General features: G+C 33.2%; 1 protein-coding gene across 2 annotated transcripts; it reads right to left on the bottom strand.

Moving 5' to 3' along the window:
* Nucleotides 1-86: 86 nt before the first annotated feature.
* Nucleotides 87-20,242, bottom strand: LOC106058295 (uncharacterized). Of its 2 annotated transcripts, none has more exons than XM_056004376.1 (3): nt 20,168-20,242; nt 3,806-3,988; nt 87-2,403 (listed from the first exon to the last, which is right to left on the bottom strand). In XM_056004376.1, exons 2-3 carry the CDS (start codon nt 3,976-3,978, stop codon nt 1,020-1,022), a joined length of 1,557 nt encoding a protein of 518 aa, XP_055860351.1. In that variant the 5' UTR covers nt 3,979-3,988; nt 20,168-20,242; the 3' UTR covers nt 87-1,019. The 2 variants fall into 2 exon arrangements, with proteins under 2 accessions (XP_055860351.1, XP_055860352.1); XM_056004377.1 differs by lacking the exon at nt 20,168-20,242 and adding an exon at nt 6,901-6,988.

Genomic DNA, 20,242 nt, shown 5'->3' with positions numbered 1-20,242 from the left:
AATACTAGTTACTTTTATGAGTTATATTTCGTTGTATCGAAAGGTATTGTACTGCTACTAAAATAATATATTCTACATACAACCTGTGACAGAATTGTAATTGATTTTATTTTTCATATGCAATTAAATAAAATTTTATGAACATGAATATTTCATCATTTTATTGTCTTCGTCATTTATTACAATGTTCTCGTTTATAATGTGAATAGAGGAAATATCTGTTTATTACTCAATGTCTGATGTTAAAAGTTCAGAACTAGATATGGACTATTGACACCGACACTATACACACCAGTTGTTCTGAAACCATTAAATACAAGGGGCAAATAACAGAATGAATAAAAATGTAGAGCATTTTATTGCTAACCGTGACAGACAGACGAACAGACAAGCAGCACAAAACCAATAGTGCTTTCCCCCAAAACGGGAGTCGATAAAATATAATTTAATGTTATGTAAATGCAATTTAAACATAAACAATAACATTTCAACACGTACATCGGTAATACTTAAACGTTATTTTAAAATGACTTTAAAATAACAAGTCTGTGATATGAATCCAGCTGCTCCTTCACAGTAAATTAGGAGCATGGTTTCCACTTTTAACATTGACGAAGATAAAGATGTTTGTAAAGTATTATCTTCCCCATTAATAGCTGATTACTCCTTCAGACTTGATTAGGTAAGCATACATTCATCTCTGAGAATGTGGTATCGCCACCGCTCAATGAGCTTTGTGAGATATAGTTCAATCTCTTTTGTAAACTAAGGGAGTGAGAGGGTCACTGAGAGAAGGTTTCCTGCTACCTATAGTAGGGATTCGAACTCAAGCCCCCTAGATAGGTACTAAATCGGTTTTCACCACTCAGTCACATATCCTACTTGGTAGAATTCATGTCACTAATTCAGATTTGTTCATTGTATTTTTGAAATGTACATATTTACACACAGATAACTCAGACTCAGTTACATAAGAATAGCGAAACAATACAAAAATACACTTGGATACTTTTTAAACGTTAATCCACGAGTTCAATTTTATTAGTGTCAGTGCTGACATGTTCTGTTTCAAGTGTAAAATATGTGTCAGTTTCTGAAGGCTGTGAGGGATCGTTCTCCTCCTGAGCGAAAGTTTCCAAATCTCCATACGTGTCTTTAAATTTGGAAATATTTTCTCTAAGCTTTGAGTAAACATTTCTCTTATTTTCTTTCGTGTTTTCTAGGTCCTTAGGAAGGTTCATATAATTAGATACATTTTTATGATTGCCGTTGTAAGAATGTTGATCAACTTGACTACATTTATCTACAGCTGTCTCCACTGTTGATTGGATCTCTGGACTGAAGTCGGCATTGTTACCAGAAGTTATCTCACGAGGCATGTCAACGCTGCTGTACCCGTCGTCAAAGTGGATAGTTTCCAGTCTTGAATCCCTAAAGTTTGTGTCGCCTTGACTATAATCAATCACATTGTAATCGTTTTCATTGCTAAATGTACATGTAGATATCTCAGGCTGCTCATTGCTTCTTCTGGCAGTTGTGTAATTATCCAACGAATTGGACTTCTCATAATCTGAATTAAAAACGTTTAATTGAGCTGTTGATACATCATCGTCAATACCAGTATAGATAGATGTTTCAGGCTCTGATTTAATAGTTATTGTTATTGGATCATTGTTGAGATTATTTGAACTTTGCTCCAAATATGTAGTTGAAGACATTGGTTTGTTATATGTTTCCTTTTTTACGTCGCGAACATCTTCAGGACTACGGACGTAGTTATTGTTTTGTCGACTCACGTTTTGAGAATCATTTCCACAGCTGGAATCCTTTTGAGATTTTCGTTTTCTCCACATGAAGACAATGAGAACAGCGACTGTAACAAGTATAATGACACTGACAGTCACACCTGCTATGACACCTGCCTTATCTTTTGAAGAGCTCTCTGGTAATGTGAGATTCGCTGATGTTTCTCTTACGTTCATTGTTGTGAAGTGTGGTGGTGGTGTTGATGTTCCTGTTACGCTAGCTGTTTTTAACTGCGACGATGTTGTTGAAGTTGATATCGAGAAGCCATTTTGATTTATTGCGTACATCACTATCTCTTGCCCATCATCACAATGTTCTGTTTTGTTCGTGATATAGTTAGAACTTATATATCCATAATATATCCACCTTATACCTGTACTAGTGATACATGACGTACAGTTCTGTATGGTACAGCTGATATTTCTACGACAATGTAAGGCCATTATAGTCTCATTAACGAAACACGTATAATAAAGATTTTCTTTCTGATTTTGATTGTCACTTGCTGTAATGTTGGTTACGTAAGAACCACTACCATCATCCAGATATTTGAATGTAATTGTCGAATTTTTGTTGCTGAATAAATGCTCTTGAAATCTGTAAAATAAACAACCAAAAGAAAAAAAAAAGATTACTTTCTTAAAAACAAAGCTTCTGTAAGGGAAAGTACCGCCAATTTCTGTCATTTATCTGAAAATACTAGGGTTTAACTCCATTTATGCTATATAAAACACTTATAATTAATAAGTGCTGATTAACTAGTTGGTTAATTTTATGGATGACTACATGTATTGTCGTCGACTATGAATAATTATGTAAATTTTTTATTTGATCCAAGAGTGAGAAGAGGAAGAAAAAACCTGCCTAAACGTAATAAGGCGATTAAATCCAGATATACATACTTATCTCTCATTAAGAAGCATGTATTCCCCTCGATTCGATATGAAACATATTAATTATTAAGCAATAATTAATTAATTGATTGGTTAATTTTTTATTATTCATGTCTTGTCAGGTACGATGAATAATTTTGCGAAGTTTGAACTTGATACGAGAATGTGAAATGGGAGAAAAACATGTTCAAAAGTTTTACCATACAGTCAGTCAGACAAAGTGAGTTGATATACGCTTTGTAAAAAAAAAAATTATTTTTAAAAATCTAAAAAAATTGTTTATGACCTACAAATTCTAATTTTTAAAGATGACTTTTGTTGTTAAAAGCTTGTGCGAGTGATTGAAAAAAACAAAAACAAAGCTATACGAAATGAAATTGGAGCAATTAGTTTGGATCAGTCATGTAATTGAATTCGTAATAGATTTAGACCAATAGCAATAAATCTGTGCGACTAATAATAATTTAAATTTTTTTTATTGTTTTTGCTTTCTCAATACGCTATGATGTTATCACTTATCTGGACCAGTTGGGAAAATCGGGTGGGGGGGGGGGGGGGGAGGGGGAAAGAAAGGGATTTTACCGTAATTGGTTTTTAAAAGCATTAAAATAAAGGGAATCGACCTGAATTCGAAATCGTTTCTCACGTCTGCCCGAGGGCAGACTTGATAGCCACTCTATTAATGGGATACTTATGAATTGGAATGAGTGATCGCAAAAACGTTTGCTAAATTGGAATTTTAGTATGGAGTGTCGTCAGATCGTAGTTTTCTTTTTAAAGCTTATAATATTTCTTCTGAAAATATCTTAACCCACCTTTTTACTTGTATTTCTTTACAAACCCTCGGAACCTAGGGTTGACTCAATGAGTTGCTGTTAAAATTATTTTTTTTATTACTATTAATGTATTGTTTAAATACCTATTTAGTACATATGCACAAGCTAGAAAAGCATTCTGTTATGTTTAAGTTTTATGTTTATGTTAAATTTAAATCTTTTCAAGGTCATTTATCGTTCTAAGAGTTATAAGACATATAGATATTTAAAAATTAATAATTCATTAATTTCGTTTTTTTAAATTAACCCAATTATAGGTAGAAGACTTACTTGTTATATTTATCATTTCTTATAGAAACAGCAATTGAGTAAGAACTTGTTGACTGCAGTTGTATGCTAATAACAGCTTTGATTTCTTGAGTATTTCCGTGTATAGCGTTTAGGATGAGAAAATCAAAATGCAAGAAAAGTATTAACTGTTTATACAGTTTTAATGTCAGCATATTGTACTATCTGTAAAAAAAAGAAAGAAACTTATTTATTCAATATGTCAAATAAAATTATTTTAAAAAATTCTGAAGGCTACTTTTTATTTTAAAATTTGGTAGGTCTGCAGTAAGTCAGGGAACGAATACTGATCTCAGCGTCCCCAGCAGTGTGAACAGCAGTATCCCCACTTTGCTTCCCCCCACCCTGTCTCCCATAAAACGCAGCTGTTAGGTTAGAATGAACGGCAAAACCCCGACACCTTTTGGAATCAGCAACGTTGCTGGATCTGAATGCAACATTCTATGCCCACTTCTGAAAGATCAAAATATTTTATCGCGTTTGATTTTCGAAAATATTCCCATGTTTCGATTTATTTGGACGGCAAGCATAGGTCTGGATTCAGGACTGTTATTCTCTTATTTGCTTGGGCATTACAATACATTTTAAGATCAGTAAAAGAAATATCATTGGTTTTCAGAAAACTAAAAACAACAGAAACATCTCATCTTTGATAGGAAAATTACGATTTAGATTTTAGAGGCTATGGTATAGAATATACGTATCTGTATGTCTTCATACATACACGTAATTGCTTATTGATTTTTTAAGCATATATATTTCAGAGTGCTTCTTAGTTGATCATTTTTTTGTTGACAACTGATTTTAATGTTTAAAGTGTAGATTTGTGTACTGAATGTATGTGCTCACTTTATTGGTGTGATTTTAGTGAGAGCGCTGAAGAGACAATGTAATAGACGTAGAATGTGACAGAATGGCATTTTCATTTTCTTGTAAGTCAACGGAAAAAAAATATTGCATCTTTTCTTATTATAGATCATTATATAGCACATAATTAACAATGAATTTTATGACTAAAAAAAGATCAATGGGAGCGTCAGTGAATAGTTTATAATTCGATTAAACAAATACTCCTTCTTCTCTGCTGCTATTAGAGCAATGGGATGCCTGAGCCTACAAGAAAACCAATGATTAACATGCATGCTAGATTGACCTAGGGACATGCGTAGGGCGTAATCATCTTCTTTTTTTAAGCTAAGTCTGTTTTTTTAGAAATTAATATAACAAGATAGGATATACATCTTCTGGTCACATTATTACTAACGATTGTTAAGATTTTTTTTTTTAATTTTGCATCACGAACCACAAAATAGTAATTTCTAGACATTAAAAAATGAATTTCTCCGTTTCAACTAATTTGTTTTAAAATTGCTTTTGAAAAGGTAACAGAAAAACCTTCACCCAGATTTCCCCCACCCCAACCACAAAACAAAACGGTCAATCAAAAGCAATAAATTATAGTACACTTTACTATAAGCATGAAAAGTGCGGTACGCGCTAATGTATTAGTCTAGTATATTATTATTTAAAAATAAGAGCACAAGTGATACAAAATTATTTATAAACTTTCATTCTATATAAGCAAGGTTTTATAAAATGTATTTTTTAAAATGAGTTGTTTTTTTAAATGAGGATACATAAGAAATATTGTGAATGACGTCTTAGGACAAGACCAAAGTTTCAATACGTTAAACAGCTTAGTTAGACTAAAATGTCTTTTTTTAATAAGAGAAATTAGACCAGGGTTAAAATACACTGAAGACTTTAGCGTGCGAGTTCTTGTAACATTTTAAAAAATTAAATCATTCCAAAATGACGTCAAAGGAGAAAAAATTCCACTACGTCACACAACATAGTTAGACCGGAACTATTAATTTTCGATTATGATTTTTGGCGAAGTTTTAGCAAGTAAATTGATTGTTATAAATTAGAGAAGCGTTTTACTTAAGCAGAATTTTCATAAAAAATCTAAACACTATTTAAATTTTAGGAACAATTTTCAAATAATACAGATCAATTCTTTTTCAAAACAAAATCAGGAACATTCTTTGTGATGTTTCAGAAAGAAAATTAATTGTGAAATAAGTCAAATGAGTGATTTTCAGCAATCGTTTGTAGGAAATTACTTTCTCCTTTTACAATCATGAGCACCAATTTGTCAATATTTTTGTACAATAAGTCCTACAGACCAACAGACAGAATCCACAAATGTAGACGGTTTAACTATGACATAAAAAAGATTCTAAATATATTTGAATATTTAAGCAGACTAATTTGATAAAATGCTGCCGCGGCTGTCACGCTACTGCACGAATGAGGCTGCATTAAAAGTGGAGTTTAACAGAAATGCGTAACATTTATATACAAAGATCATTTTAGTTCTTCAAAAGAGACATATATGTCCTATTTTAATTTTAGTAGTTAGTGTACCAGTAAAAAAAGACAGGTAATTAGTATTCATATATTAGTTGTGAACATTTCTTGTACATTATCTATCTTATAATTTAATTATAATATTATAATTATATGCAGCCTCATATATATATATATACATACATATATATATATATACATACATATATATATATATATATATATAATATATATATATATATATATATATATATATACAGAAAATAAACATTATGTTAACAAACTCTCCCTTACAATTATGTATTGTTTTTTAAAAGAGGTGTATTTTTATGTAAAATCTTTTGCATAATTTATTTTTAAAAACAAAACAGTTTGTTTTTAAAAAATAAAAATTAACCGTTGCACCTAAACTTTGCAAGCCGCAACGCATTGTGAATTTTTTTTTTTTTTAAAGATCTGAGCGTAATAGACAAACAGACGAAAATCTTACACTAACCAAATAGCGGCTTTTTCTCAAACACTCTACTTTATATATTAGATAGAGAGAGCGAGATAAATAAAGGAATAGGAGGATAGATAGATAGATAGATAGATAGATAGATTGATAGATAGATAGATAGATAGATAGATAGATAGATAGATAGATAGATAGATAGATAGATAGATAGATAGATAGATAAAGACAAAAAGAGGTGTTAACTTACAGTTTGTTGACGTGTAAACTAAACACTTCCTAGATTTAGTTTCATTACAGTTAAACCTACGAAAGCGATCATACAGATTTTACACAAATCAGGCCAAAGTATACAACACGGAAGGCATAACAATTTTGTAGAATAGTGCATCTAAATATGGTGTTGATTAGCATTAAGTGCATTTGTATATAAATATAAAAAAAATTAAAACATATAGCTATTTATAGAAATGCTTCATTGAAATTCCAAAAATTAAAATAGAATTCATTTTTAGAGCTTTGAGCAATGTTGACAGAAGACAAGTATATACAATTATTCACTAGCCAACATTATCTATGAATGACGAGTAAGGCGTTTTAGAGCAGGCCCTTCCCCATTCAACGTAATTGAAACTAAAATGTATGGGCTAAATAAATTTTTGTTTTTATTCGAAGTGCAAAAAAATAAAAAAAAAAAAAAATAATAATAACAGTAAAGCATTATAACTTCATCAATCTAGGCCATGAGAAAAGATCGAAAGTGTCTAGATCTAGATCTAATTTTAAGAACTACACTTTGCGCAGATAGTTTTTTACTTTGACAAATGAAAATAGATTACGTCATAAAATTAACCTTCAATTTTGTGTTTCAAAAGCATTTTTACATAAATTCGTTCCTTATATCTGAGAATTTAGACGTCCTGACTTACTTTATATTCCCTTTCAATTAACAAATCGGGTAAACCCGTTTTTAATAGCACTTTATATCTTATTCATCTATCGATCCTTTCGTTTTTAATAGATATGAATGTATCGGCTTCAGATAAACCCATTTTCGCAAAACTAGTTTTATTTTCGTAGCGAAAGAGAAAAACTTAAAAGGATCATAAGCTAAGTTTAACATACATCTAAATACAATCCACTAGATTATAGATTAGTAAACACAAACTAAGGCCCGCAGGCCGCGGGTAATGTCAGGCTAGTATATATATGTATGTATAGATATATATCAGTGATGGCCAACCTAATCCGACCTGCGGCCATTTTAATTTCTGACACTCGTGTCGCGGGCCACATGACCGCAAAGGTACAAAAACAAAAATGAAATCGACCTGTAACAATTTGATTAGAAACTTGAGGACCTAGCACTTACATTAATTAATGGGATATCTAAAAGTTATCTTTTTTTTACGCGTCGGAAAATAGCTTAATGCTTAAAATGTAAGCAACTGCTAGCTGACGACTCTTTTTTTGTCTCTTTTTGTTCAATGTTCCCATAAATCCTTCCATCTCTAAGCGTAACTTAACATTTTTTTTATTCGCGGCTCAAACCAAGAATGCCTTCTTATCTGTTTTATAATGCTGCTTATATGTTGTTGTTGTTTAAGGCTACTTTCTTTACAAATCAAATATGTTGGCTTATTATTCTATTCCACAAAAAAGTGAAAGATCCGTGATTTGATTTAATTTTGATTTTAGGCACATCGGCACAATTTAGGCCATGTCGTGCCTGGGAAAGATCCGTTCAACTTTTCCTGGTATATTCTACATTCAGAGTTCACTTGTATTTTCTTTCCATTTCATAAACGTACCATTGTTAAAGGTCATGTTTTAGGAAAGGGGGATCGGATTTTCTACACTTTGTGCCGACGTTTCGGCGGGCCGGATTAAACCAGTTAGCGGGCCGGATCTGGCCCGCGGGCCGTATTTTGGGCATCACTGATATATATAGTATACATATATAGTATACATTCTTCCTTCACCTTAAAATAAAATGCTGTTATATTTATATAACACATATGTATATACATATCTATACATATGTATATTTAATTTTTTCACTATCGTGAGAACATCTAGTGCCAAAATAACCCACCAAATAAAATGCAGAACATAACGTTGCATACCGTCGTTCGTGTTTATATATAGGCTATATATATATATCATGGGCGTAGCCAGGATTTTTTTCGGGGGGGGGTATTGGGGGGTGGATTTTTTTTCTCCCCCCCCCCCTCGCGAAATTCTTACTGACTTAGACCCTCCGCGCCGTTCGGCGCATTTGCCGTCAAGCTGTTTCCATAAAATTGTAGACTCCCCGACATTTCTAGCAAGACGGTCTAGGGGAGCGCTAGGAGCTCCTCCAGCGCGGGGCGAAGCCCCGCCGCAAAGCACTATTTCTGGTATTGAAAGCCAACAAATGCATATTCTGAGGTATCTACAATGCATTTTTCTGCTATTAAAAAGTTTTATTTCAAAAACCTAATGTGCTATTCTTACTGACTTAGACCCTCCCGCGCCTAGTTGTACTAGGATATCATTGCAACTCTTCTTATGCGTAATTCATTTTGTCGAAGAACATGTCCAGCAAACCTCATGCGTCGCTCTCTCAAAAGGGGTCGACTCCCAGTTCGGCATGGAATTTCCTTGAATTAGACCCGATCTCTATAACTGACTCCTAAAATCTGTCTTAGCCATCTTTGTTGAGCCACATTTAGTGTTTTTCAATTTCGGCAGATGACTATTCACTGCAGTTTATTAATGGAGCCCTGCCACTGGTAAAAATGTGTAACCTCTCTTGAATACGCTCTTGGAATTAGGTGACTGTAGTTTGCTTTAGATTTTATATCGAAAAGAGAAGTTTTATCGTCAAAATCATCTGTTGGGGGTTTTCCACCTCAAAATGCTCTGTAGGGGGATCTTAAACTCAAAACCATCTGGAGGGGTTTTAAACTTTAAAAAAAAGCCATCTGTAGAAGAGGGGTTTAAACTCAAAACCCCCGATTGGATTGGCTACGCTCAAATAATTTTAGTGTGTAATTTGCTTTTTTTTATATTGAAGAGGTATTTTTAGCATCAAACCACTCTGAATGGGGGTTTAAACTTAAAACCCCTTTTGGCAACGCTCATAGCTTTTTGAGTGCGTAATTTGCTTTTTTTCTTACACTGAAGATGTATTTTTTAGCCTCAAACCCCGCTGGAGGAGAGTTTAAACTCAAAACCCCTTTGGCTACGCTCATAACATTTTGAGTGCGTAATTAGCTTTTTTTTTATGTTGAAGAGGGGGTTTATCGTAAATTTTAGAATGGGGTGTTAAAATCAAAATCTTCCTTAACTGTGCTCCTGGAATTCGGGGATTTTCGTTTGCATTTTTGGGGTTTTGTTTTATAGAAGAGGAGGAGTTTACATAAAAAAACCCAGGTAGGGGGTTTAGAATTCAAAACCCCTGGTAGGGGGTTTTAAATTCGAAACCCCTGGTAGGGGGGTTTTAAACTCGTACCTCTCTTGTAGGGGTTTTAAACTTGAACCCCCCTGGTAGGGGTTTTTAAACTCGAACCCCCCTGGTAGGGGGTTTTAAACTCAAAACCCCCTGGTTGGGGGTTTTAAACTCAAATCCCTTTCTTTGTGCTGGGGCAAGTGATGGTTTAGTATTAAAATCTCACCTAAAATAAACAAAATCAAAGCAAAAAATCAGTCACTTAATTCCGATTCCCCCCCCCCTCTGTGGGGGGATTTCATTTCGGAGGGGGTTTGAACCCCAAACCCCCCCCCCTGGCTACACCCATGAATATATATATATATTAAATTTAGTAAAGCAACAGCTTATTTTGTGTTTGTGATGCAGGCATTATTTTACTTGAAAAAAACCTACTTGACCTCTACTGAATTAAACATTATCAAATAGCTTACTAAAGAGAAACTTCCTAACTATCGTTTCATATCATTTCATATCATGAAGACTAGGATAGAGTTCAACAGTCTCCGTGCTATCTTAATATTGTAATTGAATCTATGTAATTGAAAACAAGGATGTCCTATTCCTGGTAAAACAGAAACAGGAAGTAAATTTAAAGGCTTTACGAAACATGTTTATTTCGCCTTGTAAATGTTTATATTGACTTTTACCTTGATCTAAAACGACAAAACACATTTTACATTTGCTACTGTTCTGTTTTAAAGTAGTTCTATGTTATTCTTTCATTCAAAGTTGTTCGAACTTTGATAATTTTGAAGAAATAGATTTCCTCGGTTAAAAAAGGAAAGAAAGATAACAATAGGAATGACTCGTCAAAACTGCATGTGAAAATGAAAAGTCATTATCATTAACCGGGAATGTCACAACGAGTAACTTTTCTTTTTCTTGCTTCATCGCGACCTTTATAGAGCTACTTGATTGTTGTTTGGTCTTGTCAACCGTCTCAGGTTCATACCTTGTTCACTGCCATACTCCGTCGTCCTGCGGGAGGTTTGGACTAGGAAGTAAATTATCTTCAACTCTGAAGGAACACCCGAAACATGTAAAACATTTTACAAACAATCATGACACATAAAGTAATAGACTCATTTTAGATAATTTAAGAACTGCAGGGTATTTAATTAATGGGTAAATTAATACATTTATCAGTTCACCAGATTTTCCTATTCATGGATAGTTAAACAGGTTCCCGGTCACTTCATCCCCGGTCACTTCATCCCCGGTCATTTAATCCCCCGGTCACTTCATCCCCCGGTCATTTCATCCCCCGGTCATTTCATCCCCTGGTCACTTCATCCCCCGGTCACTTCATCCCCTGATATTTTCATCACCTGATAATTTTATCTAACAAATTGTAATTTTAAAAAGCATTAAATGAGCAATATTTAATGCATTCCTTTTTTATTTAAATGCTGCTAACATGTCTAGCAAATAAAAGGGTAAGCAAGTAATAATATTAAGGGTTAACAATTATGCTAGATATATTCCATCTGATAGACATAGTCTTTCTGTGACTCTCGCAGTATAGCATTATTTGACTGATATTAAGATGCATACTTTTTATTTTTTGAAATTTTCAATAAATAATACATTATTTTCTTATCTACATATAGATGGGCAGTTTTGTTTTCATTTATCAAATGAGTATTCAAAAGTTAAAGACTAGAGTAGACATTCCATAGCCACAAGTACAGTACTTGTTAGTTATGGTGGAGTTATATTTGTTTTCGCATCCGATGCATTTCGATAATACAGAGATAGACGAAAGAAGAAATTTAACCATAAACATTTTGAATAAAATAGAGGAGTTGGAATTTATGGTATTGTTTATATTTTTGGATTATTTGCTGGATGAATTTCACAAAACTAGTCATTACTACAAGACCCGAAATCAGACAAGATGTTTAAGGAAATTAAATGCTTTACTTTAAAATTTTGCTAAATATTTCAAATATTTGTTCGAACATGTTAAAAAAAGAACAAAGGAAGAAATTTAAAGATATTGATTACAAGAAAATCCGATATAACACTGGTTTGAAGATGATTTTGAAAATCTATTTAGCATGTATTTAAGTTGGACATAATTTAAAACAACAATTAATAAGTAGTTTTTCATATTATCGCGTGAACTGCAGTTGTGGAATGGAGAAACAGTATAATTAACTAAAAGATATTGTTTTTAAATGTTGTATATTTGAGGATTTCAATAAAAGATTGACCCTTTTCAAAACAATTAGATCAATAAGATATTCATTATAAGACATTAGTTAGGCCAGGTTCACTTTCACTTTCACCTAGCCTTTGGTCTGCTGGACCACTGGAGTACCACACAAGATCTGTCAACCTTCTTTCTCCATTCTTCTCTGTCATTTGTTTTGATAGAATTTCATTCTGATATTCTTTCTGAAAATATTGAAACCTGCCTTTTTACCTTTATGGGTGGACCAGTTCGGGGGCTGATCTTGAGTTTGTGTTTCCAGATAAACTGTCTTGAGAAACATAGACATGAAATATTTTGTTTGTTGATACAACATCTTTAGCGACTAAGCGGGTGTCTCCTGGTCGTGTGGTGTAGGCCTCAAATTGTAATCATGATGAATTCGAATTCTAAACCTTCTTTTGGCCATTTTATGCACTCCTGCAACAGATTTGTCTTAAGAAAGAATAATCTCCATTTTTGAAGGAAATCAAAATTGTTTTAAAATGTATATATCAATCTAAGAAATATATGTTTCATCTAGAATAATTTAAATAATGAATTATTTTTGTTTTGTAAACATGAGTGTTACAAATGCGGCTATTACTCTTACAATATAGAAGCTAACCTCATTACAAATTAAATAATCAAATAATTAATCAATTAGTCGTAATTTCTTATTTTTTAAATATAGAAAATGAACTAAGGCAAGGGAAGCTAAGCCTTGTATAGAGAAAAAGGTCGTAAAAAAAAGTATCTAACAAGAGTCTAAAAAGACCTTTTTTATATAAATACACGAATAGCTCAGTGGAAAAACACCTACTCCCAGATAAACTCCACCCCTTTAACCACAGAAGCACAAAAGTGATTGGACCATAGCGCACTAAGCACGCTATAAGGAGAAATTGCGCTAAATAAAAACAACAATTAAAAATATATTCAATGTCATGTCACATTATTGTTATTGCTAGCATAGATCTATAGAAAATTATTTATAATTGATACAATTTCAATTAATATAAGTTTTGTTTCTTAAAAGTATTTGTTACATATTCGAAGAAGACTAAATAAGAAAATTGAGCTTTGATTGAGATATACTTTTTAAGCTTCCAGTGACTTAGGAACTTCTTTTAAAACTCCCCGTAGCGGCTTCTAAAAAATTATATAATTATATATCTACCTTTACACCTCTACCACCATAAAATAGGTTTATTTAAGTTTTAACAATTTTAACTTTCTTTGTCTTGTGCATATCTCTCTAGTACACATCTTTTACGCTTTTTCTTTCACTTTCCATTCTCGGATCAAGATGAATTTTTTGGCACAATTAGTCACTGTCGATAAAAAAAAAACACATGAATCAATACAAAAAAAAAAAACAAGCTTATTTTGCCAGTCTTTCTTTGAGCAAATATTTTAAAATTAGAATTTAGTACATGTTTACTGGATTTCTTGTTAGGTCAACATAACTCGTGATAACTGGATTAATTGTTAGAATTAAGACTTTAAGAACTTTGGTCAACTTGAACATATTTATCTGCCATTGTGTTCTCTGGTAATTGGTTCTTCTGTCTAAACTCAGCATTGTCACATTATCGGAACACAAGGTTTGTCAATGTTGCTGTTTCCTTTATCCACATGGTTAGTTTCCAGGCTTGAATCTCTCAACTCTGCATAGTTGTGGTAATAATCTGTGTCAGCGTTTTCACTTGCATTGTTGAAGGCAACATTTAAACTAGCTGAAACCTGTAGATTGTTGTACGTACGTGTCATTTCATAATGTAAACTGACAGCACTTAACTGACCTGTTAAATCACAATCGTCTATTTCAGTATAAACAGATGTCTCACGATCCGTCTTAATTTTCAGTGTTGAGAGATCATCGTTTGCAGCATCTAAATTTGTCTCCGAATTCGTTTTTCGATCACGGAAAGCTAGTCTAGATTTTGAATTGTTTTCATTATAATCAATGTCGTCGTACTCGTTTCTTTTGTTGACTGCAGGATATTTAAAATCTATTAGGTGCTCATTACATCTGGAATTAGCAATCAAATTGTTATATGCATTGGGTTTTTCAGAATTTAAACTGACAACACTCAACTGTTCAGTTAATTCATCATTGTCTATTTCAGAATAAACAGATGCTTCTTTTTCACCTTCTGTCGTTATTGTCAGTGCTAAAGGATCTTCGTTAGTGTTATTCGAATTTGTGTCCAAATAAATAGATCCTGAGCACAAAATTGGTTTATTATGCTTGTGATCTCTTGGGTTTATTCCTTCAGGACTTTGCGAGGAATCACAATTCTGTGGGATCCCGTTTGGAGAACTATTTGTATGTTTTTTACACTTTCTTTTTCTCCAAATGACAAAAATGAGAACAAAAAATATTAAACTTACAGTCACATTGACAGACACACTGACGGACACAACGAGAGTCATACTGACAGCATCACCGGTATTGACAATTTTTGTATCGTTGTTAGATGACTCCTCTGGTGATTTTTCTGTTACGCTTATGGTTGTTGACGATGGTGTTGATAATGCGATTGTTGAAGTGGAGGTAGAATACAATCTTTGCGTGTGTGTTGACAGGGCAGCTGCTGATGTAGAGGTGTACAGCACAGCTGTTGGTGAAAATGACGAAGTTGAGTACAAGACGATCACTTTCCCATTATCACAGCGTGCTGTCTTGTTAACGAGATATTTAGAACTTAAATATCCACTATATATCCAAATTATACCTATACTTGTGTAACAATACATGCAGTTTGGTATGGTACAATTTAATATTCTTTGACACTGAATTTTCAATAGAGGCTCATCCACAAAACACGTATAATATAGAAAGTCTTTCGGATATTGATATTCAGTCATTTCAATGTAGCTTACGTAGGCTTCGTTATCGTACAAATATCTTAATGCGATTGTCGATGTTTTATTGTTAAATAAACTTTCTTGAAATCTAGAAACAAAAAAAAGGAACATTTTTAAGACTTGTGAAAATAATTTCATCATCAGTTAAACAATTAGAACATTCTGACTTCCAGATACACAACATAGAATCAATAAATAGAGGAACCCATTGACGCCATATAGGGACCGACATTTAAAAACTTTTAGTTCCCCTTTTAGATCTTGTGATCTATAGTAACATATGATGTTAAGGTCATCTGTTTCTGTGGCCTACGGTTAACAAAGGTGTCATGTGGTCATCACAACGACCAATCGCCTTTACTTTTTCCTCAAGTAATGTCAGGTACCCGTCAGAGACTGACTTTTAGTTTGTGTTAGATCACAGCCTCTTTTTGCTCTCTTGATATGCAATGTTTAATTTAAAAGACACATGAGAAGCATATGATTCTTGATGAACATTGGGAATAGCGTTCCCCCTGTAAGGTTGATACACGTAGTAGGCTAAATTATAATGCAGAAAGTAAGGCGTATGCATTAGTGTATATAGGTATGCATGTATGTATGCAGGTATGTATATGTGCATGTATTTATATATATATATATATATATATATATATATATATATATATATATTATATATATATATGTATGGGTGTATGTCACTCAAAAAATTGTTATTATTTATTTTGAATCAATCATATAATTAATTTTAATAGATCTAGACTAACAATATTTATTTATTGTAATACACTGTAGTATTATCTGCCCCTGTCTGTCTGGTACACATTTTAAACACGTCATTTCTCCCACTTCCCATTCTTCTATCAAGTTGAAACTTTGCATAATTATTCAATGTTCCTAACAAAAAATGAATCAATAAAAAAATGGACCAATTAATTAATTTAGCTATTGTAATTAATTAATATTATTTGAAATACAAACGAGGCGCGATGGCTTAATGGTAAAGCCCTTGGCTTCCAAACCAGGGGTCCCGGATTCAAATCCTGATGAAGACAGGGATTTTTAATTTCGGGATCGTTGGGCGCCTCTGAGTCCACCCAGCTCTAATGGGTACCTGACATTAGTTGGGGAAAAGTAAAGACGGTTGGTCGTTGTGCTGGCCACCTGACACCCTCGTAAACCGTAGGGCTCGGAAATAGATGACCTTTACATCATCTACCCTATAAACCACAAGGTCTGAAAGGGAACTTTACTTTTTTTTATATGCAAATGAGAAATTATTCTAACGATATTGAGATATAAGGCTGTAAATGTTGCATTCTTCTGTTTGGATAAGCTTTAGTTTTGTTTTTAAATATTTGTTTTTTAAATATATTTCGTTGGTTTATGACGTACAAACTAAGTTTAAGTACACGAACTTATGCACGGCGAAATCTCCCTTTCCAATTATTTAAACATGTACATCTTTTCATATTTATTTAGCATTCTTTTTAGGTGGACAATGGATTTTCAGCAATGAAGTGTGTATTCAATTTGTTCGAATATTTAATTAGGAAAAATACAAAACTTACATGATATACAAAGCATTTCTTATGCTAGCCACTAAAGAGTAAGAACTTGTTGGTTGCAGCTGTATGCTTATAATAGCTTCATCTTCTTGAGTATTTGTATGATTTGAGCCTTTGGTTAAAAACATCAGATACACTATAGCCTGGATGACTTGCTTATGTAACATTAGGTGACACATATTACAAAATCTGCAGAAGGAAAAAAAACACGTTTCATTTAAATTACTATTAGCTTTTAAATGATAAGATTTTTATTTCAAATTAGAGTATTTTTGAAATCTTAAAAATATTAAAGAGCAAAGATTAATCTATCTATCTATCTATCTATCTATCTATCTATCTATCTATCTATCTATCTATCTATCTATCTATCTATCTATCTATCTTTCTATCTATCTATCTATCTATCTATCTATCTATCTATCTATCTATCTATCTATCTTTCTCTCTCTCTCTCTCTATCTCTCTCTATATATATATATATGCAAACGCGATATGAAGCTCTTCAAAATCGACACCAGCAGCTGGCAAGAATGGCACTGGATAGATCCACATGGAGAGAGAGCATAAAAGAAAGGGTACCGGATAGCAGATGCCATATACAACAGAAGCAGAAAGAAGGGTGAAAATGCGATCGCAGCTGTGTATCAATGATAGGCCTCTTTAGTCACAAAAGAAGTTGCAAAGGGAAAAGATCGTCTCTCGAGACGTAAAATACCACAGAATATATATATATACGTTTTTGTTACATCAACCGTTACCAGTTATGAAACGAATTAAGATTTTAAATTAAATTTTAACCGCACAATAGAGGTAATTATTTATACTGATTTTGTTCCCTCTCAACGCAGTTTTTGCATCAATAGCGTGTTAGAATCTGACTCAATGTAGCACACTGATTTAGGTATTACCTAAGCATTAACTGCCCCATTTCTGTCCTAATATTGAGTCCACTAGCCTTGTTATGTTACGATTTAGCTGCCAAATAGGATATATAACTATGTATTGTTTTAATCAAGAAAACACGATCTTTTTTTTTCTTTTTGAGGGGCTTGCAACAGAACGTCGTGCATTTTAACGCTATCCAAGAAATAGTTCAGGCCCTTGAATGAGTATGTGTTAACAGGGCCGGCCTTAGGCCACTGCAAGCTATGCGAACGCATTGGGCCCCGCACTTTCATAGGTCCCGCAAAAATTTTAGGTTTAAATTATTCAATTAATTCATTACAACTTATACAGGGTTCCCGTGGAATCTTGGTTTTCAGGAGCTCCTGGAAATCTCTTGAAATTAAAAGAAAAAATACTAAAAAGTCAATTAACATGAAAACTCATTAAATGGGAGTTACTCAATAAGGAAAACGTCAATAATACGTGCGATAAAAAACATTATATAATACCCGTAAAGTTGGCATCTGGTGAAAGAAGCTTCTCGCGCCTCAAACTAAGTCAACGATTCACGAAGATAGATTTAACAATTTTGCAATTCTTGCTATTGAGGAAAAAGAACTTTGATGATATACTGTATATCTTTACATTCAAGGCTCGTAAAATTTGATCATGATTTTGTAATTAGTAAAAAATAAAAAAAAATGCAAAGACGAATTTATATTCAAATACAAAATCTTAATTTTCACTAATTATCCTTTTTTCTTCCTAGACTGGGACCCCTGAAATCTGTTTCACATAGAGAACCGCGATTATAAGGGCCGGCCCTGTGTGTTAAGTTCAGTTGGAACGGCCATTTACGAGGAGGAAATTTTCAAGGCCATCAAAAGTGCAAAGAATGGAAAAGTGGCAGGCCCATTTTCTGCCAGTGGAAGTAAACCGGATATTGGGAATTATATGGCCCGCAACACAACTTCTGTTAACTTCTGGAAGACAACCAAACAGACCCCATATCTAAAACAAAACATGATCTGGATACGATACACTATCTGAAACAAATAACAACAATTGTGCAAGTTAGGCATTTGATCCTCGAGAAAAAAAGAAAGCAGGCAGGCCCGAATAAATCAGTAATTAGCGAAGGTAAGAATACTGGAATGCCAAAATTAGCGGTAAAATAATTGGATAAGAGCCAAGTAGAGGATGAGGTGTAGTTGTGCTCCTAGGCTACCCTTGAGCTATACATCAATAACTTCGATCTTGCGATGGCATTAAATCACAGAATTTCATTAACGACACCCGTATCGAAATATTAACCTGATTAGACACATATGTACTTAAGTACCTTTAAAACCGTGAAACAGTGAATGAAAATGCTTACTCGCAAGCTTAAGCAAGATTAGAGTTTCAGTAATTCTACTAGTCATTGACAGCTTAGTTTAGTTTATTTAATTGATGATTTCCTTGACATAATATTGCTTCCTCAAATATAATAATAATAATAATAATAATAATCTTTATTATCCGTAAGGAAATTTGTCTTACAATTTGTGCATTACATTGTGTCTGACCATCTGGGTTTTCCTTAGAGTTTTAGGCCAATAAGGCCTTATAAACGTTGAAATTATTATCATTTTTGCTAATAACAAAACAAAATCAAAGTCTAACAAAATAAAAGATAAGACATATTCACACGGCTTATTCGGTTCTAACAATTACATGAAATCAACGTGTTTTTTTTCTTTTGTTTTTGGTTTGATCAGTTGTATAAACATTTCGATCAAATTTGGGCGTCGTAATAGCTAGTAAATTAAATGACTGTAAACATTTTCTATAAATTATTTTTTTTTTTCGACTGGCAGGCCTTTCCTTGATTTTTTTGTTCTGGGAGAAATGCTCAAATTGTAATTGTGCAATGCGCCACTTTTAGAACATGCACCATAGGTTGGTCACCCCTAACCTAAAGACACCACTATTAGACAAATAAAACTTCACTCGCACGCGACAGCAGCGAACTATTGGTCTACACTGACCACAGGCTGCGACGTTGCAGGTCAGTGTTAAGGCCTACTACAACAAATGGTTTCGGTTACTTTGGGACAAGTCAAATTGCAAGCAAATCTCTAGCCAACGTTTCTTTAGGAGACTTTACGAATAAATGTATCCTAATAGGCTATTGGCTATTGCTTCTGTGTAATTAGTACAGTTAGAAATATAACGATACAAAGACAGTGAAACAAAGTTGCATAAAAAGTAGCCACTACAGTCGGTGTGAATCTACCAAAGCACAAAATTCAAAATTTCCAAATTACAGAAGCAAAGGTCTAACTAGAATCAGGAAAAATAAATTGCAATAAATTGAGCTAAAAGTAGATCTTTTGAGAATCACTTTATAAAAAAAAAACAAAAAAAAAAACACGTCTTCATTTAAAAATGAGGTAACACACAATAAACACAGTTACAGGTCACGGACCAATAGAGGACAGTACGAATATACGAAAAGGATAACACGTGTCATTACTATTCCAGTTCCTTAGAGAAAACACAGAAAGACAGAGACAGTCACACTGACTGCGAACACAGTGATAAGTGATTA

The sequence above is a fragment of the Biomphalaria glabrata genome, chromosome 11 (genome assembly GCF_947242115.1).
Source record: "Biomphalaria glabrata chromosome 11, xgBioGlab47.1, whole genome shotgun sequence".
Classification (NCBI taxonomy): domain Eukaryota; kingdom Metazoa; phylum Mollusca; class Gastropoda; family Planorbidae; genus Biomphalaria; species Biomphalaria glabrata.
Note: the sequence above shows the minus strand (reverse complement) of the source record. Positions and strands in the feature narration are given on the sequence as shown.

What these genes read in the sequence shown, in the direction of transcription:
- LOC106058295 (XM_056004376.1), bottom strand. Translation starts at nt 3,978, where the DNA reads ATGCTGACATTAAAACTGTATAAACAGTTAATACTTTTCTTGCATTTT. An exon ending in AGAAATGATAAATATAACAA is followed by an intron (nt 2,404 to 3,805) that starts GTAAGTCTTCTA and finishes TTTATTTTACAG; the next exon opens with ATTTCAAGAGCATTTATTCA.